The sequence below is a fragment of the Schistocerca serialis genome, chromosome 7 (assembly GCF_023864345.2).
Source record: "Schistocerca serialis cubense isolate TAMUIC-IGC-003099 chromosome 7, iqSchSeri2.2, whole genome shotgun sequence".
NCBI lineage: Eukaryota > Metazoa > Arthropoda > Insecta > Orthoptera > Acrididae > Schistocerca > Schistocerca serialis.
Window position 1 is genome coordinate 182,659,492 of NC_064644.1, and position 27,586 is coordinate 182,687,077.

The window sequence follows — 27,586 nt, forward strand, 5'->3', positions numbered from 1 at the left end:
GAACATAGATTTTAGTTTTCTTGAGACCAAGTATAAGTTTTTCGCTAATATAAATAAATGTTTAGCTGCAACAAATTCCTGAGTGGAGCAATACATAAAATGAGGGAAGGCAACCACTTACCTGTAGTGGACCAGTGCGTGGAGCACAAAAACACGTTAACAGGAACTGTCCACATATACACCATGTATATTCAGTCAGGAACTATTGCATATCAGTCAGGAAAAATTGCATATATTTTTGTCCAAGAGCAATTATTTTGTTTTCTTTTTTGAAGACAAGTTTAATCTGTTGTTAAACAAAGTTTATTTGTGTTTAGTAAATGTTGCAGACCCTAAAGAGAGGGTTACAGTAGAGGAAATTATTGAGGAGAAAAAAAGGATAATTTTTAAAAGAATTTTTATTTGCAATGAAATATTCTCAGAATATCAGAGTAATCTTGAAGTGACAATTGAACACATTTCCTACTCATCATCTTCAGTTGAAATCTCAAGATGATGAATCTCATTGAAACTCAGTGAAACATTGCTTCAGGATGTTATTGCCATGAGAATAATTCATCAGTGAAATTCACCAAGAAAGCCTGAAAGGAATTTTTTTCTTTCCCAAATATGTCTTTGATTTCTTATTCAATTTTTTGGTCGAAATCAATGGAAAATGAGAATGCCATCCAAACAGAGGAGAACATAGATTTTAGTTTTCTTGAGACCAAGTATAAGTTTTTCGCTAATATAAATAAATGTTTAGCTGCAACAAATTCCTGAGTGGAGCAATACATAAAATGAGGGAAGGCAACCACTTACCTGTAGTGGACCAGTGCGTGGAGCACAAAAACACGTTAACAGGAACAGTACCTACAATAGCTGTTGAAGCACTTGCTCTTTTTCTAGCAAAAGTACACACATTCACACATACACAACCACACACACACACACACACACACACACACACTCCACAGGAAGTGTGTATTTGGGTGTCTGTGTGGTTATGTATGTGTGAAAGTGTGTACTTTTGCTAGAAAAAGAGCAAGTGCTTGAAAGCTAATGTGACTGCTGTTTCTGTTTGGCGTTTCTGTGCTTCACGCATTGGTCGTCTATGGATAAGTGTGATGCCAGAAATTTTTTCAAAATAAAGCTGTTTCACCCAGAATAAATTCTGCTTTGTTGAGGAACTTTTCTGTGTCACATTTTGCCTCAGTGCAACTTTAAACTCTTCTTCATGAATTTGTCTGTCACAAGTTTCACTCTTGTATCTTGTAAACCAAATTTATGCTTCTTTGGGCAGAGAGATGTAAATCTATTATCCACAATTTTCATCAGGCAAAAAAAAACGAAGGAAAAAAAAGTAGACTAGTGACCTGTTCTGGCTTCATGTGGTAGCACTAAGTATTTACAGCCAAAGACTTGTCTGGCATAGCAATAATAAAATATATACACAAATCTTCATTTTGAATCTGTCCATCCATTAGTGAAAACAATATCAAAATACCTATAGTAATTACTGTGATTAGCTTTCACGTACAAACAGAAACAAGTGATGAGATACTTTAATTTATAATATGTGTAGATTCTGTTCAAGCTTTGCTGTACTCCTCACTCACAGCAGTTGATTCCTCAACTGCTTTCCCCATGAGACACCACTTCATCTACAGCTGACCAGCTCTTAGTTTCCATCATTGCCATTAGATGTCACTCCTAATGCCTATTAAATATGGAACAGGTAACAATACATATATTACACACTCATGATTGCTGTAATTACAAATTACATTCACAAACCTTCATCAGGAATTGGTGTATCTGTTAGTGAAAACCATATCAAAATGCCTGTAACACTTACTGATATTAATGTTGACATGCAGACAGAAAAATGTGGTGGATGACATTGATTTAGTAATTTGTATAGAGTTGTCATTTTCTCTGTTCTGCGCTGTAGTAGTATTATAAAAGTCCTTCACACTACGTAGCATATTATTCACCTCCTAGAAAATATGCCAATGGAAACATTTTGAACATAGTTGAGTTCCTTCAGTTGTGACTCGTATGTTTCTGATGGTAGTTGTGGCAACTTACAGCCATGTTTGTTAATGGTTCCAGGAATTGGGGATTGTGTAGCAGGAGAATTTTGTGGTTGGGGAGAAGGTACTGCATGGAGGTTTGGGCTTGGTTGATATGCTTTTGCAGGTCTATGTTGGTGGGGGCTAAGGATTGGCAGAATCTGAACAGGTGGAGGTCATTGTGAAAGGAGGGGTGGCAGCCAGAGGTGGGTAATTTGATGGTAAGGGAATTAGGGGGGGGGGGGAGATACCACGAGCCAAGCAACAATGCAGGAACAGAATGTGGGACTGGGATCTGGCTAGGGATAAGGAAACTTTTCTGTATTGATGCAGATGGAAGGAGAAAGGATCCATGGTGGTGGAAAAATGCGAAAAATTACATAAATAATGTAGAATTGCATCCAAAAAATTTTGCAGAAGTACACCCAATAAGTGTCAAAATTTTCCAAAAAGGATGAAATGGATTCAAAAGCCGGACACCACCAGCAATACCTCTACTTCGACAGCTGCCACCCGTTCCATACCAAGAAGTCCCTTCCATACAGCCTAGCCACCCACTCTCGTCGCACCTGTACGAAAATAAATCTCCCGTTCCTTATCTTTCCACTACCTCCCAAAGTCCCACCATCCAGCCACAGAGGAGCATTCCCCTCGTAACTCAGTACCACCCAGGACTGGAGCAAATGAATTACATTCTCCGCCAGGGTTTCGATTACTTCTCGGCCTGCCTTGAAATGAGAAATGTCTTGCCTACTATTCTTTCCATCCATCCCACAGTGATATTCCGCCATCCACCAAACCTACACAGTATACTTGTATATCCTTACACAACCGCTGCTCCCAATCCCTTACCTCATGACTCATACCCCTGTAATAGATCTAGATGCAACACCTGTCCCATACATCCTCCCACCACCACCTACTCCAGTCCGGTCACTAACATTATGTATCCCATCACAGGCTACCTGTGAAACCAGTCATGCTGTCTACAAGCTAAGCTGCAACCACTGTGCTGCAATCAATGTAGGCATGACAACCAACAAGCTGTCTGTTTGCATGAATGGCCACCCACAAACTGTGGCCAAGGAACAAATGGACCACCCTGTTGCTGAACACACTGCCAAACATGATATCCTTCATTTCAATGAGTGCTTCACAGCCTGTGCCATATGGATCCTATCAACCAATGCCAGCTTTTCTGAATTGCACTGACGGAAACTTTCACTGCAATACATCCTACGTTCCCGTAACCCTCCTGGCCTCAACTTTTGTTAGTCACTGTCCTCACCCATCAGCCCCTTCCCTGATCCCATTCCAGCACTACACATCCGTCATTCCACCACCACACCCAGTCTTTCTATTTCTCTCCTTTTCTGCTACCCCCCTCTCCACATCTCCCCTGCCCTCCGTCTAACCTGCAGCACTTCACTGTCCGCGACCCCCCACCATACTATCCCTCCTACTCCCCACCCCAGTCTCCTCCTTACCCCCACCCAGTCACCATTCCGATCATGCACTGGTCCTGCTGCTCGTAGTGTGCTTTCAGTTGCCTGAGGCTGCAGTCATGCGTCTGAGTTGCATTTGCGTGCGTGCGTGCGTGCGTGCGCACGTGTGTGTGTGTGTGTGTGTGTGTGTGTGGTGTGTGTGTGTTGTTGATGAAGGCCAATGGCTGAAAGCTTTAATTGTGAGACCTGCAAGCATGTCTGAAGGAACAGACACTGCTGACAGTTTGCAGCCATATTAAATTATGAAATGTATTCTAGCAAAGTGGCAGGCAGGCACTACAGCATGTCAAAAGTGATAGCTACTTTAGTTTTAACAGTTAAAGGACTTCCTGTATGCATGGTTGTTGTGTTGTATGCCACATCAGCCAATTCTAGATAAACAGTTAAATCATTCTGAAGCTCCAAGTTCAATTATTCTAAAACATGGAAAATTTGCTCATAAAGCTCATAACAAGTGTGGTTTCTTGATAAAAATGTTAAACTTGTGAAACATTCATGTACACACTTAAACTTAAAGGCTTCTCTTCTATGCGGGTGTACTCTCCATATATTTGTGATAACTGATAACTTGGAGTGAAACTTGAGGTACATTTTGATGAAGGTGTTCTCATATAGTGGCTTCCATATGTTGGTATCAGATGTGTGGCTGCCTGACTCACTTGACTTTTGAATCAGTGAGTTGGTTTCTAAGCGAATGTGCCCTGTGTTGTCACCGCCATCACCATCAATAATACTGGAGAATGAAGCTTATGTTTTTGTAACAACAGTGGTTATAAACATTTTACTAATGTCAGGAGTCCATGCTGTAGAAATGGTGAGTAATTGCCCATTGACTCATAGATGGTTTAATAATCTCATTTTCTGCTTGTTATATCTTCAACTTTTTTTCTTTGCTGCCTGATTTTTTGCAGTTGTGATAAAGTTTGAGGCATGAGTGTGTTTAGAATAATTTCAAGTAACCCAAAATCCTCAAAAAAAGTTCTTCTCCTCTCCAAAATGAATTTTCACTTGGAAATGGATCCTGCACCAGTTTGAGACATTCTGGCAGGTTAAAATTGTGTGCCAGAATTGGATTTGAGCTCAGAATGTTTGTCTTTCACAGGCAGTTACTCGACCATTCGAATTATTTGAGCACAACTCACAACCCATACTCATAGGAAAGAGACGTGTCTAAAGTAAACTTGTGAGAGCAGTTTGTGAGCCATGCCTGGGCAGCTCAGTTGGTTGAACAGTTGCCCATGAAAGGCATAGGCTCCGGGTCTGCATTCTAGTCTAGCACACACAGTTCAATCTACCAGGATGCTTCAGTCCTTCCCCTTTCATTTCCTGCAAAACGTTCCTCACACTTGGGTTTGTGTTCATTCATTTCCAAGTACTGCTTGTGTGACTCTTGTTTTCCACTGCTTTCTGTTTATTTTTCTCTTTTGTGATTTTCCTGTCACATGACCAACCATTTTTTTTAGGTTGAGCGAGGGTTGTAGCGGGGATAACCTTTTACCACCTGATTGGTTATTTCTGAACTTAGTATTCCCAGTATCTTCTGTTTCAGTATCAATTTCTGTTGAACTAGAAGTTCATCCTTGCACATATGTCAGATCTTCATTGTCAGAATTGACAAAAATTTTCAAAGTCTTTCTGGGCCTGAATCTATCAGAGAGGGGAAAAGAAAGTGTCTGAGAGCATTAGGATCATCGAAATTGATGTAGACTGAATTCAGAATTTTGCCTCAATGACATACTGATGCAAACATTGGCAACAGCAAAATGTTGTTTCCTCTTGTTGTGAGCTGTCATCACCCTTTCTGCACATACAAACTATCTTGAGTCCTTTGACTAATTGTAGTCACTCTTAATGCACTTGAAATAAGGCATTTTATTTAGACAAGTAATACCATTGCGAAGCAAATTTTCACTACAGATGCATTAACAAGCCTGAATAATGCTAGGAATACCTCTTTGAACTAATAATAATAATAATAATAATAATAATAATGATATTGCTAATGCAATGTCAATAATGTGATAGCAAAAGCAACAGGAAAGACAACAGTGATACCAGGAACCTGAGCTATCTGAGTCTATTCAGAAGAGTGTATATGGATGTAAACCTTTTTTGTTTATATTAGAAAACTGGGGGATGAGAGGGACTTAGGAAACTGGGGGATTAGAGGGACAAATCACTTATTTCCTTCTGCTCAGAGGCTCTATATATTTATGCATGTTAACCCGCAAATGTACAGAGTCATACTGTCTAAAGAATTCTTAATAGACATACATACTTTCGCTAACATAAAGATATTACTATTCTTTGTCTCGCTTTTACTTGTTTTTGAACTTATACCCCTTTGTGTAAAGAAAAGGAAATTGATGTTGTAAACAATTAAATCATCCTGAACTGGTGGGATAACAAGATGGATTGTTTTGTTCTTTAGTTAACTCTTGATTGCTACATAGATGCTCTCCGTATTCTGTACTGTGTGCAGCTTTGATGTTACCTTATTGCTCGCATAAGGGTGCATTTATTCCACCACCGTGATGCTCAGTGGTGTGACCCAGCGATGATGTCTCACATCCACTGTGTCTTACCAGCCCATTTAACCCGCACAATTGCTGCTCACTGCACCACTTGATCCAATCTTCACCAGACCATGATATCAAGGTGATTTGTGTTTTGCACTGCAACCATTGCTGTATCTACTGGAACTTGAGCCATGATTGGCTGCTCCAAGGTTACTCCAGCAGTGCTGCATTTGCTTCCACAAGCACTCTGCTAGCTGTGTGAGTAGCTGCATTGTAATTACCCGTGGGAGCAGTGAGGCTGCAGCATAAATTCGACAAGGCTCCTGGCGGGCAGTGAGGTGTAATGTGCCAGCAGCGAGCAGCGAATTGCCAACGGTGAAGCTGCAACATACATGTACCCTAACAGTGCAACCTGTGCTGAGAGACAAGTGTTCCAGCTGCTACAAAATACACATCTGATTTTAAGAAAACTGTTTGCTGAAGAATATTGATTTTTGCACATTTTACTGTCTGATACCTTTGCTTGATAAAGGATTTAATTTCTTTTGCTATTTGCCACAGTTATTGTGCACCATTAAATTACATAAGGCACTGCACGAAATTTTAAAGAATTTACAGAGGTAAAAATCATTGCATTTGCTTTGCATATGGTTGGCTTTTGGCTCCTACGTTTCTGTGTATGAAATATAGATAAGATGTTGAAACTTTATTTAAAATTGAGAGCAGGATGAGACCTCGTTTTGTTTTTGAGCTATTGGTTGTTATATCTGGCGGATGGCTTCATGCCGCATGCCCAATTCCATCCCTGCACATTGGGAATTGTGGTCATAACAATTTTCATATTTCATAAACACTTTGAGATATCAAAACGAGGTTTCCCACAAATGATAGCATGCAGTGAGGCACATATGTTGTACAGTAAATACTCGAAACTGTTTTTTCACTGAGATGTAGAAGCAATTCATTTGCAGTATTGAGAGAGTTGACGGAACGGGATGTGTATACACATCGATAGTGCTTAAGGAAAACCCAGGGCTGTGTTTAAACATGTCATCAGCATCTGGGGAGTGGTAAGCATGACAAGTCAACTTGAGCAGTGAAAGGGTAAAATCTACATGTTAATGCTTAATTTTGGATTGAACAACTACTGTCTTTTATACATTTTTCTGCCCATTTACAAGTAGAACTTCTAGTGTGTACAAATACAGTTCTGCTCCAGTGATAGATCTGAAGAAGATCTGCGTCAGGATAGACAACACTCATTATTGCTGTTGCTGCTTCATGGGAACCAATGGCACAGCTATTATAATTGATGTGTGATTTAATCATGACTTTTGTAAAATGAAGAATACAGTTAAGGAAAGTATAAGTGGAGTTTAAGTTATGATCTGATACTTTTAAAGTTTTCTACGTACTATTTATTTTTATTAACACTTCCCTGTTTTGTAATTCATCATTTTTATGATGGTCTCACAGTTGCATTCTTTATGTGTGGTTTTATCTGCCAATGATTTAACATTTTCTTCCAAAAGATCAAGTTGGTTTCAGTGTACTACAGTTTGCTAGTTGTTACACTGTGGTATATGCTGAATAGCAAATAATATTAACTTTTTAGATTTCTTCATTTCCAAGCCAGCCGCTGTGGCCGAGCAGTTCTAGGTGCTTCACTCCAGAACCACACTGCTGCTACAGTTGCAGGTTCGACTCCTGCCTCGGGCATGGATGTGTGTGATGTCCTTAGTTTAGTTAGGTTTAAGTAGTTCTAAGTCTCGGGGACTGATGACCTCAGATGTTAAGCCCCATAGTGGTTAGAGCCATTTGAGCCTTCATTTCCAACATTTTTTGTTTTCTTTGAATCTTGCATCTACACACTTGTTGCATGTTGTGCATCAGGAGTCATTCTTCTGATTTAATTTCTGTTACTATACATTTTTTTGTGTTTTTAGTTAACTGTTACTAATTATGACATTTCTCTTGTTTTGCAAGTGTAGGCATGCTTCCTAAAAACTGATTACTTGAACCAGAGGTATCATCAGAAACGTGCCTTGTACCTTGCATACTTGGCTTCATATTTACAAGAGAGTGATTTACTTGAGGAAGTGATGTTCCATACATGGTGTGGCAATACATTGAAACCAGTATTAAAACTAAAGCCAGCTGGTAAATTAAGCAAACATGTAACTGTGTTGTTGCATTTGTCAGCTGAATCAACATCTTTGAAGATGACTCGATTTTCACCTTCAAAAAATAATGTGAGGCAATCATGGTATTTTGGTGACTCTGATGGTACTGATAGTGGTAAGTTTTAATAAATTTTTTGTTGTTGCAGTAGTTACAGATAAAAATAGCCATTTATACTTGGTACCATTGTCAAAAATTCTTGATTGATTTAGTGACATATATCCTGTAAATATAACACTGATGCTACGTAAGATAATTGCTTACTCAAAACAGGGAGGCCAAGTATAATAAATGGGAAATGTGTTGCATATCACTAATGGAAATAATTTTCATTTGAGTAGAAGATATATATCCTACAAAATCAAATGTCAGTAATTTTGTTCTTATGAATTCCAAAGTTAGTTACAATTTGAAAGCTGTTAAGTTCCATTGCTAATTTCATGATATTAAGTAGCGATGTAAAGCTAACTCTGGAGTTATGGTTGCATATTATTCATTTTGTCACTATGCTATTTCTTCGCACTCCCCAATATCTCTCTGTCAGACTTGGGTTTCTGAAAGTACTGCAGTTATTCCTGGATGTTAAGAGTACAATCCAGTGTCCAGATTCTTGAAATAAATGCAACACCTCTCGGAAATGAGGTGCTGTATATTAAACTCTCATTTACAATGACTGTGCATATCAAAGATTGCTTATTACTTGGAAAATCACAAATATATTAATATGGGTTATATCCAAAAAAGCCTGTAAAATTTAACAGATTCCATTTGAGTATCACAGATAACAATTTCTCCCTTGATCCTGTGATATCATTGTGGTTGTCACAGCCATCATTCTTCCACAGGTCACACATATCTCCAAGGCAGGACCTGACTCTGTGGAACAAATCGTGCAAGCTGCAATTATTGTGAACATAATAAGACTGCTATTATTGTCCCAGCTGGTAGATACACTGTGGCTGTCCACTCCAGAACACATCCACATAAAGAAAACAAACTTCCAAACAACAGGCTGTACCAGTTCATTGCTTAAATGAACTTTGTTGTTGTCTTCAGTCCAGATACTGGTTTGATGCAGCTCTCTGTGCTACTCTATCCTGTACAAACTTCTTCATTTCCAAGTAACTGCTGCACCCTACATCCTTCTGAATCTGCTTAATGTATTTGTCTCTTGGTCCCCCTCTATATGATTTTTACCCTCCGCACTGCCCTCCAGTACTAAATTGGTGATCCCTTGATGCCTCAGAACATGTCCTACCAACCGTTCCCTTCTTCTAGACAAGTTGTGCAACTAATTCCTCTTCTCCCCAATTCTATTCAGTACTTCCTCATTAGTTACATGGTCTACCCATCTCATCTTTCAACACTCTTCTGTAGCACCACATTTCGAAAGCTTCTATTCTCTTCTTGTCTAAACTATTTATCATCCACGTTTCACATCCATACATGGCTACACACCATACAAATACCTTGAGAAAAAATTTCCTGACACTTAATTCTATACTCAATGTTGGCAAATTTCTCTTCTTCAGAAATGCTTTTCTTGCCATTACCAGTCTGCAGTTTATACCATCCCTACTTGAACTATCATCAGTTATTTTGCTCCCCAAATAGCAAAACACATCTGCTACTTTAAGGGTCTCACTTCCTAATATAATTCCCTCAGCATCACCTGATTTAGTTAGACTATATTCCATTATCCTCGTTTTGCATTTGTTGATGTTCATCTTATATCCTCCTTTCAAGACACTGTCCATTCCGTTCAACTGCTTTTCCAGGTACTTTGCTGTCTCTGACAGAATTACAATGTCATTAGCAGACCTAAAGGTTTTTATTTCTTCTCCATGGATTTTAATTCATATTCCAATTTTTTCTTTTGATTCCTTTACTGCTTTCTCAATGTATAGATTGAATAACATCGAGGATAGGCTACAACCCTACCTCATTCCCTTTCCAACCACTGCTTCCCTTTCATGCCCCTTGACTCTTATAACTGCCATCTGGTTTCTGTACAAATTCTAAATAGCCTTTCACTCCCTGTATTTGACCCCTGCCACCTTCAGAATTTGAAAGAGAGTATTCCAGTCAACATTGTCAAAAGCTTTCTCTAAGTCTACAAATGCTAGAAACGAAGGTTTGCCTTTCCTTAATCAATCTTCTAAGATAAGTCATAGGATCAGTATTCCCTCACGTGTTCCAACATTTATACAGAATCCAAACTGGTCGTCCCCAAGGTTGGTTTCTACCAGTTGTTTCCATTTGTCTGTAAAGAATTCATGTCAGTATTTTTACTAAATTGATAGTTCGGTAATTTTCACAGCTGTCTACACCTGCTTTCTTTGGGGTTGGAATTTGTATATTCTTCTTGAAGTCTGAGGGTATTTCGCCTGTCTCATACATCTTGCTCACCAGACGGTACAGCTGGCTTTCCCAAGGCTATCAGTAGCTCTAAAGGAATGTTGTCGACTCCCGGGGCTTTGTTTCGACTTTCTTTCAGTGCTCTGTCAAATTCTTCATGCAGTATCATATCTCCCATTTCATCTTCACCTACATCCTCTTCCATTTCCATAATATTGCCCTCAAGTACACGCCCTTGTATAGACCCTCTACATACTCCTTCCACCTTTCTGCTTTCCCTTCTTTGCCTAGAACTGGTTTTCCATCTGAACTCTTGATATTCATACCAGTGGTTCTCTTTTCTCCAAAGGTCTCTTTAATTTTACTGTTGGCAGTATCTATCTTACCCCCTAGTGATATATGCCTCTAAATCCTAGATTTGTCCTCAAGCTACCCCTGCTTAGCCATTTTACACTTCCTGTCAATCTCATTTTTGAGGTGGTTGTGTTCCTTTTTGCCTGCTTCATTTAATGCATTTTTGTATTTTCTCCTTTCATCAGTTAAATTCAATATCTGTTCTGTTACCCAAGGATTTCTACTAATCCTCATCTTTTTACCTACTTGATTCTCCACTGCCTTCACTATTTCATCTCTCAAATCTACCCATTCTCCTTCTACTATATTTCTGTCCCCTGTTCTTGTCAATTGTTCCACAATGCTCTCTCTGAAACACTCTACAACATCTGATTCTTTTAGTTTATCCAGCTCCCATCTCCTTAAATTCCCACCTTCTTGCAGTTTCTTCAGTTTCAATCTACAGTTCATAACCTATAGCTTGTGGTCAGAATCCACATCTGCTTCTGGAAATGTAGTATGATTTAAAACCTGGTTCCTAAATCTCTGTCTTACCATTATGTAATCTATCTGAAACATTCCAGTGTCTCCAGGCTTCTTCCACGTATACAACCTTCTTTCATGATTCTTAAACCAAGTGTTAGCTGTGATAAAGTTAATGCTCTGTGCAAAATTCTACCAGACAGCTTCCTCTTTCATTCCTTACCTTCTACTTTTCCTTCTCTTCCTTTTCCTACTATCGAATTCCAGTCGTCCATGGCTATTAAATTTTCATCTCCCTTCACTGTGTGAATAATTTCTTTTATCTCATCATACATTTCTTCAAACTCTTCATTGTCTGCGGAGCTAATTGGCATATAAACTTGTGGTATGCGTGGGCTTTGTGTCTACCTTAGCTACAGTAATGCGTTCACTATGCTGTTCATAGTATCTTATCCGTGCTCCTATTTTTTTTTTTTTTCCCCCATTGTTAAACTACTCCTGCATTACTTCTATTTGATTTTGTATTTATAACCCTGTATTCACCTGACCAGAAGTCTTGCTCCTCCTGCCACCGAACTTCATTAATTCGCACGAAATCTAATTTTAACCTATCCATTTCCCTTTTCAGATTTTCTGACCTACCTGCTTGATTAAGGAGTCTGACATTCCATGCTCCGATCCGTAGAATGCCAGTTTTGTTTCTCCTGATAACGAGAACACCATCATCATTTAACCATACAGTAAAGCTGCATGCCCTTGGAAAAATTACAGCTAGAGTTTCCCGTTGTTTTCAGTACCAGCACAGCAAAGCTATTTTGGTTAATGTTACAAGGTCATATCAGTCAATCATCCAGACTGTTCCCCCTGCAACTACAGAAAAGGCTGCTATCCCTCTTCAGGAACCACACATTTGCATCACCTCTCAGGAGATACCCCTCCATTGTGGTTGCACCTACAGTACAGCTATCTGCATTGCTAAGGGACGCAAGCCTTCCCACCAGTGGCAAGGTCCATGGTTCATATTTGTCGGCTCATCAGATGGTTGTGCAACACATAACATCAGCAAAGTGATATGCTGTACTGTAATGCACTAAAGTTTAAGAATCAATTAACTTTTTCAGAATATATTGTTTATCCACTGCTAATTCACAGAAAATATGAACAAATGAATATTTTCTCTTCCTAATAGTGTTCTATCATTATCGATTACAAATAAATGATGAAAAAGAGGAGAATCCAGGGTGGAATGTGATGATATGATGAAAAGGATAGTTGCTGCTCATCATACAGCGGAGATGCTGAGTCGCAGATAGGCACAACAAAAAGACTAACAGAAAGTGAGCTTTCAGCCAACAAAGCCTTCGTTGAAAATAAAGAAAAACACACACACACACACACACACACACACACACACACACACACACACACACACACACACGCACACGACCACTATTGTCTCTGGCTGCTGAGGTTAGACTGGGCCAGTATGACCTCTGTTGTCTATTTTTGATGAAGATCTTGTTGACCAAAAGCTGACATTCTGACAGGCTTTTTGTTGTGCCTATCTGCGACTCAGCATCTCTGCTATATGATGAGTGGAATCTACCCTTTTCAAAATAAATTATGAATGTACACATAAGAGTCTACATCCAATAATTATTTCTTTTGCATTATTTGCTACTTGTACAAATATACTATCTGTCAATATTTCTTCATAGTATTACCACTTTTTCTGTGTTTAGCTGCAGTAATCAGAAGTGATTGTTTATTTGATTACTCATTGTTGACGGGGATAATGTGGCTGAAAGTTGTTGTGAACCATGCCTTGATTACGGGCCTTATGCAGTAACTGGAGGAAATATGAGGCAGTGGTGTCACGCGTTTATGGAACACTGTTAAATGTAACTATGGATGCGAGACATGGTAGCCTTAATGTGCAGGAAGACCATTTTGTTGATCTTATGAATACACACTGTTGGAAAATACTGGAGGGTTGAAAATGAACTTTTTATTCACATTTCGACTGCTTATAAAACATACATTTCTTTCACTAGTGTGGAATGTGGAAAAAGTGTAGTACATCATGTCAGTTGTGATTGTGTGACCAAATAAGCTATGCTGTTAATGGATATCAGGGAATGGTAATAATATGTGAAGGGTGTTGCCAGACTCTTTTGGAAACTTACACATTCTCTTCTGAAACAGCGCGTGGATGATGTAAACAAAATCAGTGTTTGACCTTAGAAGAAAATATGGAAACGACATGATGTGAAGTTTGGATTAAGAATCTACACTTTTAGATTTTAATGTTAGTGCAGCATTTCGGCAGGTGATCTACAATGGGGTGAGCATTGTCTTGGATAGGGTGGGCAGAGGTAGAGAGATGTGAGAGGCAGGGAAATGGGCTGGGTTTGGATGGCTAGTGGCTCAGAAGGAGGCAGCTGGTTTGCTGACTAGGGTGTGAGAGGGGGAGGGATGGCAGGTGCGCAGGCTAGGTGCGTGATTCACAGTTGTCGAAGCCTATGGGAGTGGTGCACAATGAAGGTGACATAGGGACAGTTATCATTCCTTTCATCATATCGATTCCTCCCAACTCCTCCCCATATTACCTTGAGTGTGCACTGCTCCCCAAAGGCTCTGACAACTATGCATCACACACCTATCCCACACAACTGCCACTCCACCCTCCTGCATTCCTAGCTGGCAAACCAGCTGATTCATTCTGAACGGCTAGCCCCCCACCCCCAAACTCTGCTTCCTGCCTCTCTCTCTCTCTCTCTCTCTCTCTCTCTCTCTCTCTCTCTCTCTCTGCCCATGCCACCTGACACAATCCCCACCCCACCCTAGTCCACCCGCTGAAATACAGCACTAGCATTGCGTGTCCACTCAGTGCCACATGAGGGCATAGGCATCTGCACACACACACACACACACACACACACACACACACACGTGTGTGTGTGTGTGTGTGTGTGTGTGTGTGTTTCTTTCTATCTGTCTGTCTACCTGAGTGTCTGTCTTTTTACTCTAGCTCGAAAAAAGATTACTCTGAAAGCTATTAAGCTTTCTTTCTTTTTTGTGTTTGCACCTGTTGACAGCAACACCTCTGCCTTTTGGTGAGTGGTCTACTTTACTCCTGAAGTATTTACATTGTGCCAGAACCTTTGTACAAAATTATTATGTGTTGCAATTGATGGCTGTATAACAGACTGTTGTTCATAGCCAGAATAACAGCTGTCGAAAGGGGACTGCTTTCCATGGTTGGTGTATTTGTACATGAGTTACAGTGCATGTACAACCACAGAAAGGTTGAGGCACCATGTGTATGTGGGATTTTGATGTAAAGCAGGATGCATCAACAGTGACAAGGATGTTGGGGGAGAGGGATAAGAATGGATTTGAAACTTTTCAGGAGATTGTGGTTATCTTTTGTGTGTCATGGGAGATGCCCTTGAGATGCTGGTCTACCTGGACTGGGATGTGTTTGATAGGGACTTTGAAGCCCTCTGCAACAGGATAACCAGGATGGCTGTGTTTGTTTATTTTGGGAAGTAGGTAAAAGGTTGGCATGCTTGGGCCAGGACTGGCAAGGAATTCTGTGGATAAAGTTGTGATTTCTTGTGAGGGAGTTTATAAGATTTTCTGCAGCTCAGTCTGGATGGATGGCATACGGTCGTTAGGAACAGTTGTGAGCTAAAGATTTAGTTTGTAAAAGGAACAGATGTCGCAGGATCAAAGAGGGGCCTAGATGAGAAGTTTAGGACTGCACTTGTGGTTTGATTGTGGCTAGGATATGCGAGGAGGAGGACATTAAGTAGTTAATGCATACTGGGCTTCTTGGAGTGGAGTTGAGTAGTTATTGGGGACGGTGTTGTATATTGTGATTGTGGGAAAGAGGTGCTACTTTTGAAGCATTTGTCCAGTAAGATGCATAGTTGCCTCAGGTGGTGTGAGCCTCAATGAAAACATCAGAGGAATAAAATCCATTTGAGAGGGGGAGAGAAAGAGAGAGAGGTTGGTGAAGTTGTTGAGGGGTAGATGTAAAAGAGAGGTAAAGTAAATATGTTAAATATTCAGTTTTTGCAGACTTGGTAAATGTCTGGCTGCTGAATGTGTTATGAGGCCAGAGGAAATGATGAGAAACATTTTCAAGGCTCGCATACAAAACAAACCCACATAATCAAAGACCTCGCATAATGCACCGTAACGCTTACCTGGCAGACTCATATCAAGAGTGCATATGGTTAACATGTGTGTGAATTACCTGTGAAAATACAATGGATAGATTTTATTGGCCTCCAGACTTACCATATTTTCTCTTCCTCTTTGTTGCTGCAGATGGATGCATCAATTGGATATTGGACATGAATAAGCAGTGGATCTCATTAACTAATGAAGTTAGTAGAAGTTCAGGATGCCATTTTGAATATTTATTGGGATTAATGATCTAGTTAAACTCAGTGATTTGTAATGTATAAAAAAAATTTCTTTTCAAAAAAAGAAAAGAAAAGTGTGAATGGAATCACAGTCCACAGTCTGTGCTGCTATACTTATTGTATTAAAAAACAGAAAAATCATAAAATCTTTACAATGAGTTGCATAGATATATGATCAGAAACCTATCTGAGAACTGATTCAACTGATCTATGCTCTAGCAAACTGCAGCAAGGTTTTGTACATAATTGTACACTTTTGGGAGCCTTCAGCTGACTGCAAACAATAATTTGCTAATCAGTTGTCATACAAATCTTTTTTCATTGTGCTTATACAATAGAAGTCTCAAATTTACTCTTTCCCTTAGTCCTCATGATTTATCATAATTCCTTTTCTGTAAATTCTTATTAAAATAGCTAACTGAATTGTTGGTTGACTGTCAGGTTATCCCTGTGCTGTTTCCTCATGTCAAGTTGGAATTGTCCGTACGACCTTCGGTAACATTTTTACATACGTGATTTCACCATTTGTTGGCACTGGCGACTGCTGCTGTGTGGTTAGTAGAAGCTTTTTTCTGCCTTAATGTGGGTTTTGTTTAGTCCTGGAACCCTCTCTTACATATATGATCTCTTTCTCTTGAGTTGCAGACAGACACAATGAAGAGATTGCTTAATGTGTGACTTTCAAACAAAAAATCCTTCTTCAGAAGCAGGAAACACACATGCACGCAAATAGACACAATGAAGAGATTGCTTAACTTTTGATTTTCAGACAAAAAGTCCTTATTCAGAAGCAGAAATCACACACACACACACACACACACACACACACACACACACACACACACACACTGCCTTTATTTCACTCCAGATATTCTCCAGCATTGGCAATTGAGAGCTATTTTCTTTTAAAGAGTGTTGTTGGAATTTCTCTGTTTGTATTTAATGTTTGTTCAGAGACTGCTGTGAGTTTATTATACAGTTTTCTCCTAAACAGTGAATGAATATCAGAATGAATATTTTAATGCAGAGTATGCACTATTGTGAAATTTTCTGACAGATTGAAACTGTGTACTGGATTGGAATGTGAACTGGACTCTTGCCTTTCATGGACAGTGTTTGTTCTTTTTTGACAGAGCATTCAGACACTGCCCATGGCCCGTCGTCACAGCTTCAATTTAGTCGGTACCTTTCCCCTGCTTTGCGAACTCTGCAGAAGCTGACCTGCATACCACACTAAATTAGCACTGCTAAGGGACAGAATATTGTGGAGGATGATTAGCCACATTCTATGTTTCATTTCCAGAAGGAATCTTACACTCAGCAGCAGAATGTAGCATTGCAGCAGCACTATTATGATATTTCTTGACATTAAACACTCGGATGGATGAGAAATGAGTCTGAACCTTTGCCTTTCACAAGCAATAGTCACATTAAGTGAACTAACTAGGCCTGACTCAAACTCCACCTTCACAGCTCATTGCAGCTATTTGTCTTTGAAATATACAATAGGTATCAATCTTCCCAAAGTATACAAGTAGTATAATGCATCTCTACAGCTCAAGAGAACATTATTTCCTTATTTGTTTCTCAGAGAATGTCTTTTTCCTCTTTTCAACCACAACACTGGACAAAAGTAGAATTGATTCTGACAGGCATTGTATCACTGAGTGCTGTTTGCAATTGAAAGAATTCATAACAAGATATAACATTCATCTTTGTGTGACAACATATGTGCCAAAACCAGAACTTCTAGTTAAATAATGTGTGCTGTTATTTATGTTTGTTGTATGTAGATGCCGGAACGCCAACCCCTCATTACAATAGTAGCATTGCCAGAGATGTTGCTGCCTTAAGTTACAACGATTATCTTGTGCAGTTACTGGAGACACATAGTAACATTCGTGATGGGATTGTTTTATTGAAGGTGTGGCTTCGGCAAAGAGAACTTGATCAGGTATGGCTAGATATTTGTCTGAAACTTATTTTTCATTTAAAATATTATGTTGGCATTTGTGAGTCACTTCTGTTTTGTTTGATCTGTCTACATATTCAATACATTCCATAGGGTTTTGGAGGCTTCTCTGGCTTTATTATGACCATGTATGTTGCGTACCTTCTCAACATGCGTCGACTGAATAATTCAATGAGCAGCTACCAAATAGCACGTTACGTCTGGAACAGTTTAGGTATGTATAGTGAAATAGCCTACTTTACAGAGTTTGTCTGTGAAGTAATGAGACTAGCCACCGAGCAGCACTCCAGTCGCCAGCAGTGTGTTCCTCAGTGGGGGGATTTGTGTTGGGGGTCTAAACTAAACAACACACCAGGCAGCAGTCGTGTCCGAGCTCTGACACTGTGAGGATCATGCATGACACAAAAGCTGTTTTTGAGTCACAGTAGAAAATGTGAAAAATGAAACTTTCGCTGGAGCTTGTTACACAATTAAATTTTGCATTTATCTAGGCAAAACTGCTTCTGAGATACTTTCTGTGATTAAGGAGGCTTACAAAGATGACACCCTGTTATGGGCCTAGGTTTCCTGTGGTTCAATGAGTTGCAACGGACGGGAGACTGTTGAAGACATGGAGCGATCTGGACGCCCTTCAATGAATATTTTGGATGAAAATGTGGCCGAAGTGAAAAGTGCAAGGCATTTGTACCTCTGGGATGAACGTCAATTCCATTTTCTACAAAGACATTAAAGAGCACTTGCACAGAACCATCCAATTGGAACTACCAGAGACTGCTGATCATTGGAAGCTCCACCATGACATCACTCCGGCCCAAATTACCTTCATTGCTACCACCTACCTGCCTGGATAGAGATTGCAACCTTGCTGCAGCCACTGTAGATTCCAGATACAAGCTTATCAGACTTCATTCTATTCCCAAAACTGAAGAGAAGCCTGAAAGGTCTCCGTTTTGGTGATGTTCCTGCCATCCAGTGGGCTGTCACAGTGTCTGTGAAAGAGATTAAGTCAGCTGACTTGCTGGGAGCCTTTGCAACATGGAAATTGCATTGGCAGTGGTGTATCGGGACCCAAGGAGACTATGTTAGCAATTTTAACAATGTGCACCAACTGGATCAATAAATTCTTTTTAGCAGACCCAGTCTCTTTACTTTATGGACATACCCAGTATATAAGACAAATTTAACGCATAAATTGCAACTTTCAGCTCATATAGAGTTTTTAATAGTGTATATTTTCTTTTGTAGCACAGGCTGACTGGGTCACCAATGGTATTAGTTTAACACCAGCTGATGCTGATAATGTACCAACATTATCAGAATACCATGAACATTATGAAGTTGTGTTTGTGGATATTTCTGGTTTCTGTAACATCTGTGCCGATATGACAAAGGAGACCTTCCAGATGGTAATTAATTGCATGTGTTTTTGTTTACTAGAGCAAAATAGGATGTTTAAATCATGATTTATGTTTATTTGAACAATACAGAATTTGTACAGTTAGCTAAATAATTAATGCTCCTGATTTTGTTTAGCACTTTGCAGTGTGTAATGTATTTGGTGTTTTGGAGGCAGTTGTGTAATTTACTGTAATGCTTGATCTGAAAAGGACTGCATAGCAATAAAAGCACTTTGTGCTGCACACATTTTTCCTGATGACCCTGCTTGTTGTGTTGTGTGCACACCATGAGTTTTCTTGCTCTCAGTAGATTTTTAACATCATAGACACTCACAAATTGTGGTTACACCTGTCAGTAATGTTTTTAGTGCATTTCTTAAGTTATTATAATAGTAGCCAGACTTTATTATGATTGTAGTTCTCATTGACATGTGGTGTTGCAAAGATTAGAATCAGTCAGATGCTTTCATGCAAATTCTGTGAGAAATTCTGAAATTTTATGTGTTTGTTTGATGGGAAACTGACTTTCACCAAAGAAACAGAAGGTTGACTAGTATCAGGCACATAATTCAATTCTCAACTAGAAGAAAGGGATGAAACTGTAGAATGAACTAGCCAATGGAGTGAGAACTAATGAAAAGTAGATGAAATATGTGATTACTGACATTGATCTCGAAAAGTAGCTGTTGTGTGAAGAGCTGTGGATGATTGAAGTATGGATCATCACAGTATTATGAGCTTTAGAGAAGATTTTTCAGCACTTCATCAGAGTAAATTAACAACAGGTACGTGGTGTTCACTATTGTATACAAGATATGCGATACATTTGTAATTGAAGAATATCCTGAAGGCTTGAATGAGAAAATAAATGCTGATATTATATACGTAGTGCAACACATTTTTCATACATTTTCATTCTATAGGAACAATACATTTTCTTGAGAGATGCAATAATGGGATCATCATTCCAGTTACTGGCAGAGAAGGTTGAGAATACCACCGTTGTTTAACTAATCATGGCCCTCAGCTTGTAAGTCAAGTGGAAGATTGAACGAAAGACTTCAAAGGTTCTGTGCCAATCTAGGATGTGACATCCTAAATTTGTGTCATAGCATTGAGAAACGTAGGGTCCCCCTAAATGGGCCAGGACTGCAGTACACACCAGTGGGCAGCTACCAAATAGCATTTACATCAATAGGTGTGTATATTAGAGTAGTCTACTTTGCAGAGTTTGTCTGTGAAATAAAGACTGTCTGCAAAGCAACACACTAGTTGCCAGCAGTGAACTTACTGGCAGGGGGCTTTGTGTGTGCGGGGGGTCTAAGCTAAGCAACGCATCAGGCAGCAGTGTAATGTGCTAATAAAATAATAAAAATAAAAGTCCAGGTATTAAACATAATGTTACTTTGATCTACCATGACTATGTACGTAAAAGTGTGATTTACTTGACAGTTTTCATGGTGAACTGGCACTGGTACTATGTTCACTTTTAAGGGTTTCACCAATGAGTGTTGGAACTTAAATAGTGGCAACTATTTTTTCACAACTGATACAAAAGAGTTACATGTTTGCACCTGTTACTGTCCTTCAGAGTAGTCACCAGCATTGTGTAGAGGAAGCCACTTGGTAGAATTTTGCACAGAGCATAATCACTAACACATGGTTTAAGAATCATAAAAGGAGGTTGTATACTCGGAAGAGACCTGGAGACACCACAAGGTTCCAGATTGATTATATAATGGTAGGACAGAGATTTAGGAACCAGATTTTAAATTGTAAGACACTTGCGGGGCAGGTGTGAACATTGACCACAATTTGTTGGTTATGAACTGTAGATTAAAACTTAAGAAATTGGAAAAAGATAGGAAAATGAGGGGATTCGACCTGGATAAACTCAAAGAACCAGAGATTGTTGAGAGTTTCAGAGGGAGCATTAGACAACAGTTGACTAGAACAGAGGAAAGGAAACAGTTGAAAACAAATGGGTAGCTTTGAGAGATGAAATAGTTAAGGCAGCAGAGGATCAAGTATGTAAAAATATGAGGGCTTTTAGAAATCATTGGGTAACAGAAGAGATACTGAATTTAATTGATGAAAGAAGAAAATATAAAAATACAGTAAATGAAGCTGGAAAAAGAATACAAATGTCTAAAAAATGAGATTGACAGGAAATGCGTAATGGATAAGCAGGGATGGCTAGAGGACAAATGTAAGGCTGTAGAGGCTTATCTCACTAGGGGTAAGATAGATACTGCCTACAGGAAAATTAAAGAGACCTTTGGAGAGAAGAGAACCACGTGTATGAATATCAAGAGCTCGGATGGGAAACCAGTACTAACAAAAGAAAGGAAAAGGTGGAAGGAGTATATAGATGGTCTGTGCAAGGGAGAGAAACTAATAGGCAAGATTATAGAAAGGGTAGTGTATAAGGATGAAGATGAGAAGAATTTGATAGAGCTCTGAAAGATCTAAGTCGAAACAAGTCCCCTGGAGTAGACGATAGTCTGTCAGAACTATTGATAGCCTTTGGAGAGTCAACCATGACAAAACATATATGTCTGGTGAGCAAGATATATGAGACAGAAGAAATATCCTCAGAATTTGAAAATAATTTGATAATTGTAATTCGAAAGAAAGCAGTTGCTGACAAGTATGAAAGTTGCCAAACTATAAGTTTAATAAGTCATGGTTGCAAAATACTAATACAGATCCTTTACAGAAGAACCAAAGAACTGGTAAAAGCTGACCTTGAGGAAGATCAGTTTGAATTCCGGAGAAATATAGAAACAAATGTGGCATTACTGACTTGTTTCAGAAGATAGGTTAAAGAAAGGCAAACCTACATTTTTAGCGTTTGTAGACTTAGAGAAAGCTTTTGACAGGGTTGACTGGAACACTCTCTTTGAAATTCTGAAGGTAGCAAGGGTAAAATACAGGGAGCAAAAGGCTATTTACAACTTGTACAGCAACCAGACAGCAGTTATAAGAGTAGAGGGCCTTGAAAGGGAAGCTGTGGTTGTGAAGGGAGTGAGACAGTGTTGTAGCCTGTCTCCGATGTCCTTCAATCTGTACACTGAACAAACAGTAAAGGAAACCAAAGAAAAATTTGGAGTAGGAGTTAAAGTCCAGTGAGAAGAAATGAAATTTTTGAGGTTTGCTGATGACATTGTAATTCTGTCAGAGACAGCCAAAGGACTTGGAAGAGTAGTAGAATGATGTTGACATTGTCTTGCAAGGAGAACAGAAGATGAACATCATCAAAAGCAAAACAAGGATAATAGAAAGTAGTAGAATTAAATCAGGTGATTCTAAGGGAATTAGATTAGGAAACGAGACACTGAAGGTAGTATATGAGTTTTGCTACTTGGGCAGCAAAATAACTGTGAGGACCGAAGTAGAGAGGATATAAAATGTAGACTGGCAGTGACAAGACAAGCATTTCTGAACAAGAGTTTTTTTTTTTTTACATTGATAATAGATTTAAGTGTTAGGAAGTCTTCTCTGAAAGTATTTGTATGGAATGTAGCCATTACGGAAGTGAAACATGGATGATAAACAGTTCAGACAAAAGAGAATGGAAGCTTTCAAAATGTGACTCTACTGAAGAATGTTGAATTATAGATGGGTAGATCACATAACTAATGAGGAGGTACTGAACAGAATTGGGGAGACAAGAAATTTTTGGCACACCTTTACCAAAAGAAGAGATCAGTTAATAGGAAACATTCTGAGACATCAAGGGGTCACCAGTTTAGTATTGGAGGGAAGTGGGAGAGTAAAAATCGTAGAGGGAGACAAAGAGATGAATACAGTAAGCAGATTCAGAAGAAAGTAGGTTGCAGTAGTTATTGGAGATGAAGAGGCTCGCACAAGGATGAGTAGCATGGAGAGCTGCACCAAAACAATCTAAGGACTGAAGATCACAACAAAAACATCAATTTATTTTAAACAAAATGTTTTAATCTACATTATTGGCCAGTTTAAACTGTTCAATCATTTTAAAGTGCAGATGTACACTATGTGATCAAAAGTATCGGACACCCCCAAAAGCATGCGTTTTTCATATTGAGTGCATTGTGCTGCCACCTACTGCTAGGTACTCCATATCAGAAATCTCAGTAGTCATTAGACATCTTGGGAGAGCAGACTGGGGAACTCTGTGGCACTCACAGATTTCGAACATGCTCAGATGATTGTGGGTGTCACTTGTGTCATATGTCTGCACACGAGATTTCCACACTCCTAAACATCCCTAGGTCCACTGTTTCCAATGTGATAGTGAAGTGGAAATGTGAAAGGACACGTACAGCACAAAAGCGTACAGGCCGACCAAGTTTGTTGACTGATAGAGACTGCCAACGGTTGATAAGGGTTGTATTGTATAACAGGCAGACATCTATCCAGACCATCACACAGGAATTCCAGGAATTCCAAACTGCATCAGGATCCACTGCAAATACTATGACAGTTAGGCGGGAGGTGAGAAAACTTGGATTTCATGGTCGAGCAGCTGTTTGTAAGCCACACATCACACCGGTAAATGCCAAATGACGCCGGTAAATGGCAAATGACGCCTTGCTTGGTGTAAAGAGTTTAAATATTGGACAATTTAACAGTGGAAAAATGTTGTGTGGAGTGATAAATCACGGTACACAATGCGGCGATCTGATGGCAGTGTGTGCGTATGGCAAGTGCCCGGTGAACATCATCTGCCAGCACGTGTAGTGCCAACAGTAAAATTTGGAGGCAGTGTTGTTATGGTGCTGTCATGTTTCTCAAGGAGGGGGCTTGCGCCCCTTGTTGTTTTGTGTTTCACTATCACATTAAAGGCCTACATTGATGTTTTAAGCACCTTCTTACTTCCCACTGTTGAAGAGCAATTCGAGGATGGCAATTGCATCTTTCAACATGATCGAGCACCTGTTCATAATGCAAGTCCTGTGGCGGAGTGGTTACATGACAATAACATCCCTGTAATGGACTGGCCTACACAGAGCTGTGACCTGAATCCTATAGAACACCTTGGGGATGTTTTGGAACGCCGACTTCATGCCAGGCCTCACTGACCAACATTGATACCTCTCCTCAGTGTAGCGCTCCGTGTAGAATGGGCTGCCGTTCCCCAAGAAACCTTCCAGCACCTGATTGAATGTATGCCTGCGAGATTGGAAGCTGTCATCAAGACTAAGGGTGGGCCAACACCATATTGAATTCCAGCATTACTGATGGTTGGCGCGACGAACTTTTGTCATTTTCAGCCAGGTGTCTGGATACTTTTGATCACATAGTGTACATACATCCCGTACATACAGTATTAATAGATCATAAACTATGTCATAATAAAGAACACAGCCTGAGACTATACTTCAAGAGGATTGGCTTTTTGTAAACCACACTAAAAAGCATAATACTAGGTACTTCATCATAAATTTGGGCATACCTTCAGCACACTGTTTGCAACCAAGTATGGTGTTGTTTAGAGTATTTATAGGGTTCTGTAGTATTCCTTTATGATTGTTTTTTTTATTGTATTGTGACATGGTGTATGATGCTGTTAATTAATGCTGTAGTACAAGCAGAGAGAGGTTGAAGGTAACATGTGTACTGGCTATGCTAAGCAGATTTGAAAGACAGCTCTTAAAGTGAATTAGCCTCTAAATAAAAGCATTTTTCAGGCAGTTTGTCATCAGCATTATTTACAATTTTTATTAGTCAAGCATTGAAGGGATGTTGGTGTGAAGTGGTAACTCTTTAAGATTTGTGTTCGCTAGGATGGCTGTTTAAATCGTCGCCTATCCATCTGGATTGTGATTTTACTTGTTTTCCCTAAATTCATAAGGCAAATGCTGGAATTGTTGCTTGGATGAGGACAAGGTCAATTTTATGTCCTATCCTTTCCCAGTCTGAGTTTATACTCTTCATATAATGAACTTGCATCTACAAGACATTATAATGCAATTTTCATTCCCTGAATGGTATTTGGAAAGTGTATACACATGAGTATTCTAGCTGGGGAGTTGTTAAAAGAGAGCTGTTACAAGATTTGTTATTTTCTAAAGGTGGTCCGCAGCTCATGGTCTTGCGGTAGTGTTCTCGCTTCATGAGCACGGGGTCCCGGGTTCGATTCCCAGTGGGGTCAGGGATTTTCACCTGCCTTGAGATGACTGGGTGTTGTGTTGCCATCATCGTCATCATCATTCTTCCCCATTACAGTCGGAGGGAGGCAATGGCAAACTACCTCCACTAGGACCTCGCCTAGTACGGCAGTGCGGGTCTCCCACATCGTCCCATATGCTCTGTCAAGGAGTATTGGACATCATCATCATCACCACCACCACCACCACCACCACCACTCTTTGTGGTCAGGGAGTTGACAACACTTTCATGCAGCTTGCTGACAGCACTGTAACCTAAAGGAAATAACTGTCATTGCCTGATTTAATGAAATATGGGATCACTTAGATATCATATTCACTTCGTAGCTTTTGGAATTATCCTGTGACAAGATAGAGTGGGGACTTCTCCTCTCTGTCACACACGCACACTTGTGCCCCTACATGGTGCCAACTTGAATCATCTACTGTATTGTCTACCAAATACCATATTGACATACTCAGCATGTGTGAATGCGTGTGGCATGCTTAAATACTACATTAGAATTGGCCAACAAATTGCAATCACAGTTGAAAAATTCAATTATGTAAACTCATGCACAACTTGAACTTCAAAACAAAAATGTGAGTCAATAAGTAAACCCATAGTAACTGGAATACCAACATGCCAAGTGAAGTCATATCTCTGTGACCACTAAAAGTAGGACTCACATTTGAAGGAGTGTTTTATGTGAATTAGTTCATACTACCAACTTTTAAAATATTTAATATTCTTCCAGAAACACCCTGTATGTATCTTGTAGCGATCATGGAAATAAAATGACAGAGGTTAGGGCATGTAGGAGTTATTCGGTTAGTCATTAATCCCTCACAGCATATGTGATTGGAATAGGACAGTGAGTGACTAAAATGATATGAAGTACTTTGCACTAATGCAGACTAAAGTTGTGGATGTAGATCTGTGCTAGACTAGGACTTGAACACAGAGTCTTGCTGTTTTTTTTTTCCTATTTTTCTTTTTGCGAGCAGTACTCATGCTAATGAGGTATCCGTGTGCAACTCCCACCTGCAAAATGGATGATTGGAATTTATGAAATAATGGAATGATTGTACTACTTCTGCACTTTAAACTGGATTTAAGAAAAAATGTCATTTTTATCAAATATGTATTTTTTCCTGTGTGGTAACGTTTTCGTAAGGAAAAAGCAATAGTGTTTTAAAAAACCTGGTTGGTCTATGTATCAGTAGAGTTTGAATGCTTCATACTGCTTTCTTTTAGTAGGCCGGAAGTTCCGTGATTAACCACATGTGGTTCAAAATCTGCATGCCTACTCGTGCATTCCTACAGTTGAGCAAAACAGACTCCAACCAGCCATCAGACTAGTGACTTTGGCAGTCTGAAGAGTGGATGTTTTGCTTCTTTGCTAGCACAACTACTACTCTTAAGCAGTTGAACTTTGTTCTGTGATAAGTGCTCTTATCTGAATACATTTCAGTATGGCATCAACAATCACTACTAAGATTAAAGGAGGATATTCCATTTCTCTTTGTTTTTTTATCATTGGACCCCATTAGGATGAGATGTGTGATACAATATTCTAGACTGTGTAATTTTTAAGTTCTGCATATTTTGAGGTTATCTGTAGAAAATGCTAATTTGTTAGTATATCTCTGCTTAGCAAGCCATAAATGCTCATTGCCTCATTTTCTGTTGGAAACTATATCCTTCTGTGTCTATATTTTTGAAACATTTGAATAGCATTTGTTGTATGCAATGTCCAGTAGAGCGCTCACACATTTTACTATGCTTTCTGTATTTGAGTGTAGTTTTTTTTAGAATATTTCAGGATATTTGTTAGATTATCATTGTTTTTACTAAATTAGATCTGAATTGTTCTCAATGTATTATCAGAACTAAATGTTTTGAATGATTTTCATGACATAAGAACATTACGTGAAGGCCACATAAATTCATTGTTTCTTTCAGGTGAAAAGTGAAGCAGAACTGGCCATTAAATTTCTTGACAGTAACTCAGTCAACAGTTTCCAAGTTCTTTTTATGACTCGTATGCCTTTCTATCGTCAGTATGACCACATCTTCTGGTGAGTGAAATCTTTTTATCTAAAACATTAGGACTCTTAACTTTATGTAAGCCTGATGTGACCTAACATACAGATGATGTTGCAATTGGTATCTAAGACGTGTTGCAATAGAGTTGACAGTTTTTTAAACTT

The 27,586-nt window shown here is 39.3% G+C and overlaps 1 protein-coding gene across 1 annotated transcript in view; it reads left to right on the forward strand.

Moving 5' to 3' along the window:
- Positions 1 to 27,586, forward strand: part of LOC126412463 (nucleolar protein 6) — a 141,243-nt gene that overhangs the window by 58,031 nt on the left and 55,626 nt on the right. The window contains exons 6-10 of the mRNA XM_050082074.1: positions 8,070 to 8,376; positions 17,663 to 17,823; positions 17,935 to 18,055; positions 19,087 to 19,247; positions 27,339 to 27,454. Coding sequence (XP_049938031.1) covers positions 8,070 to 8,376; positions 17,663 to 17,823; positions 17,935 to 18,055; positions 19,087 to 19,247; positions 27,339 to 27,454 — 866 coding nt within the window. The remainder of the gene's footprint in view (positions 1 to 8,069; positions 8,377 to 17,662; positions 17,824 to 17,934; positions 18,056 to 19,086; positions 19,248 to 27,338; positions 27,455 to 27,586) is intronic.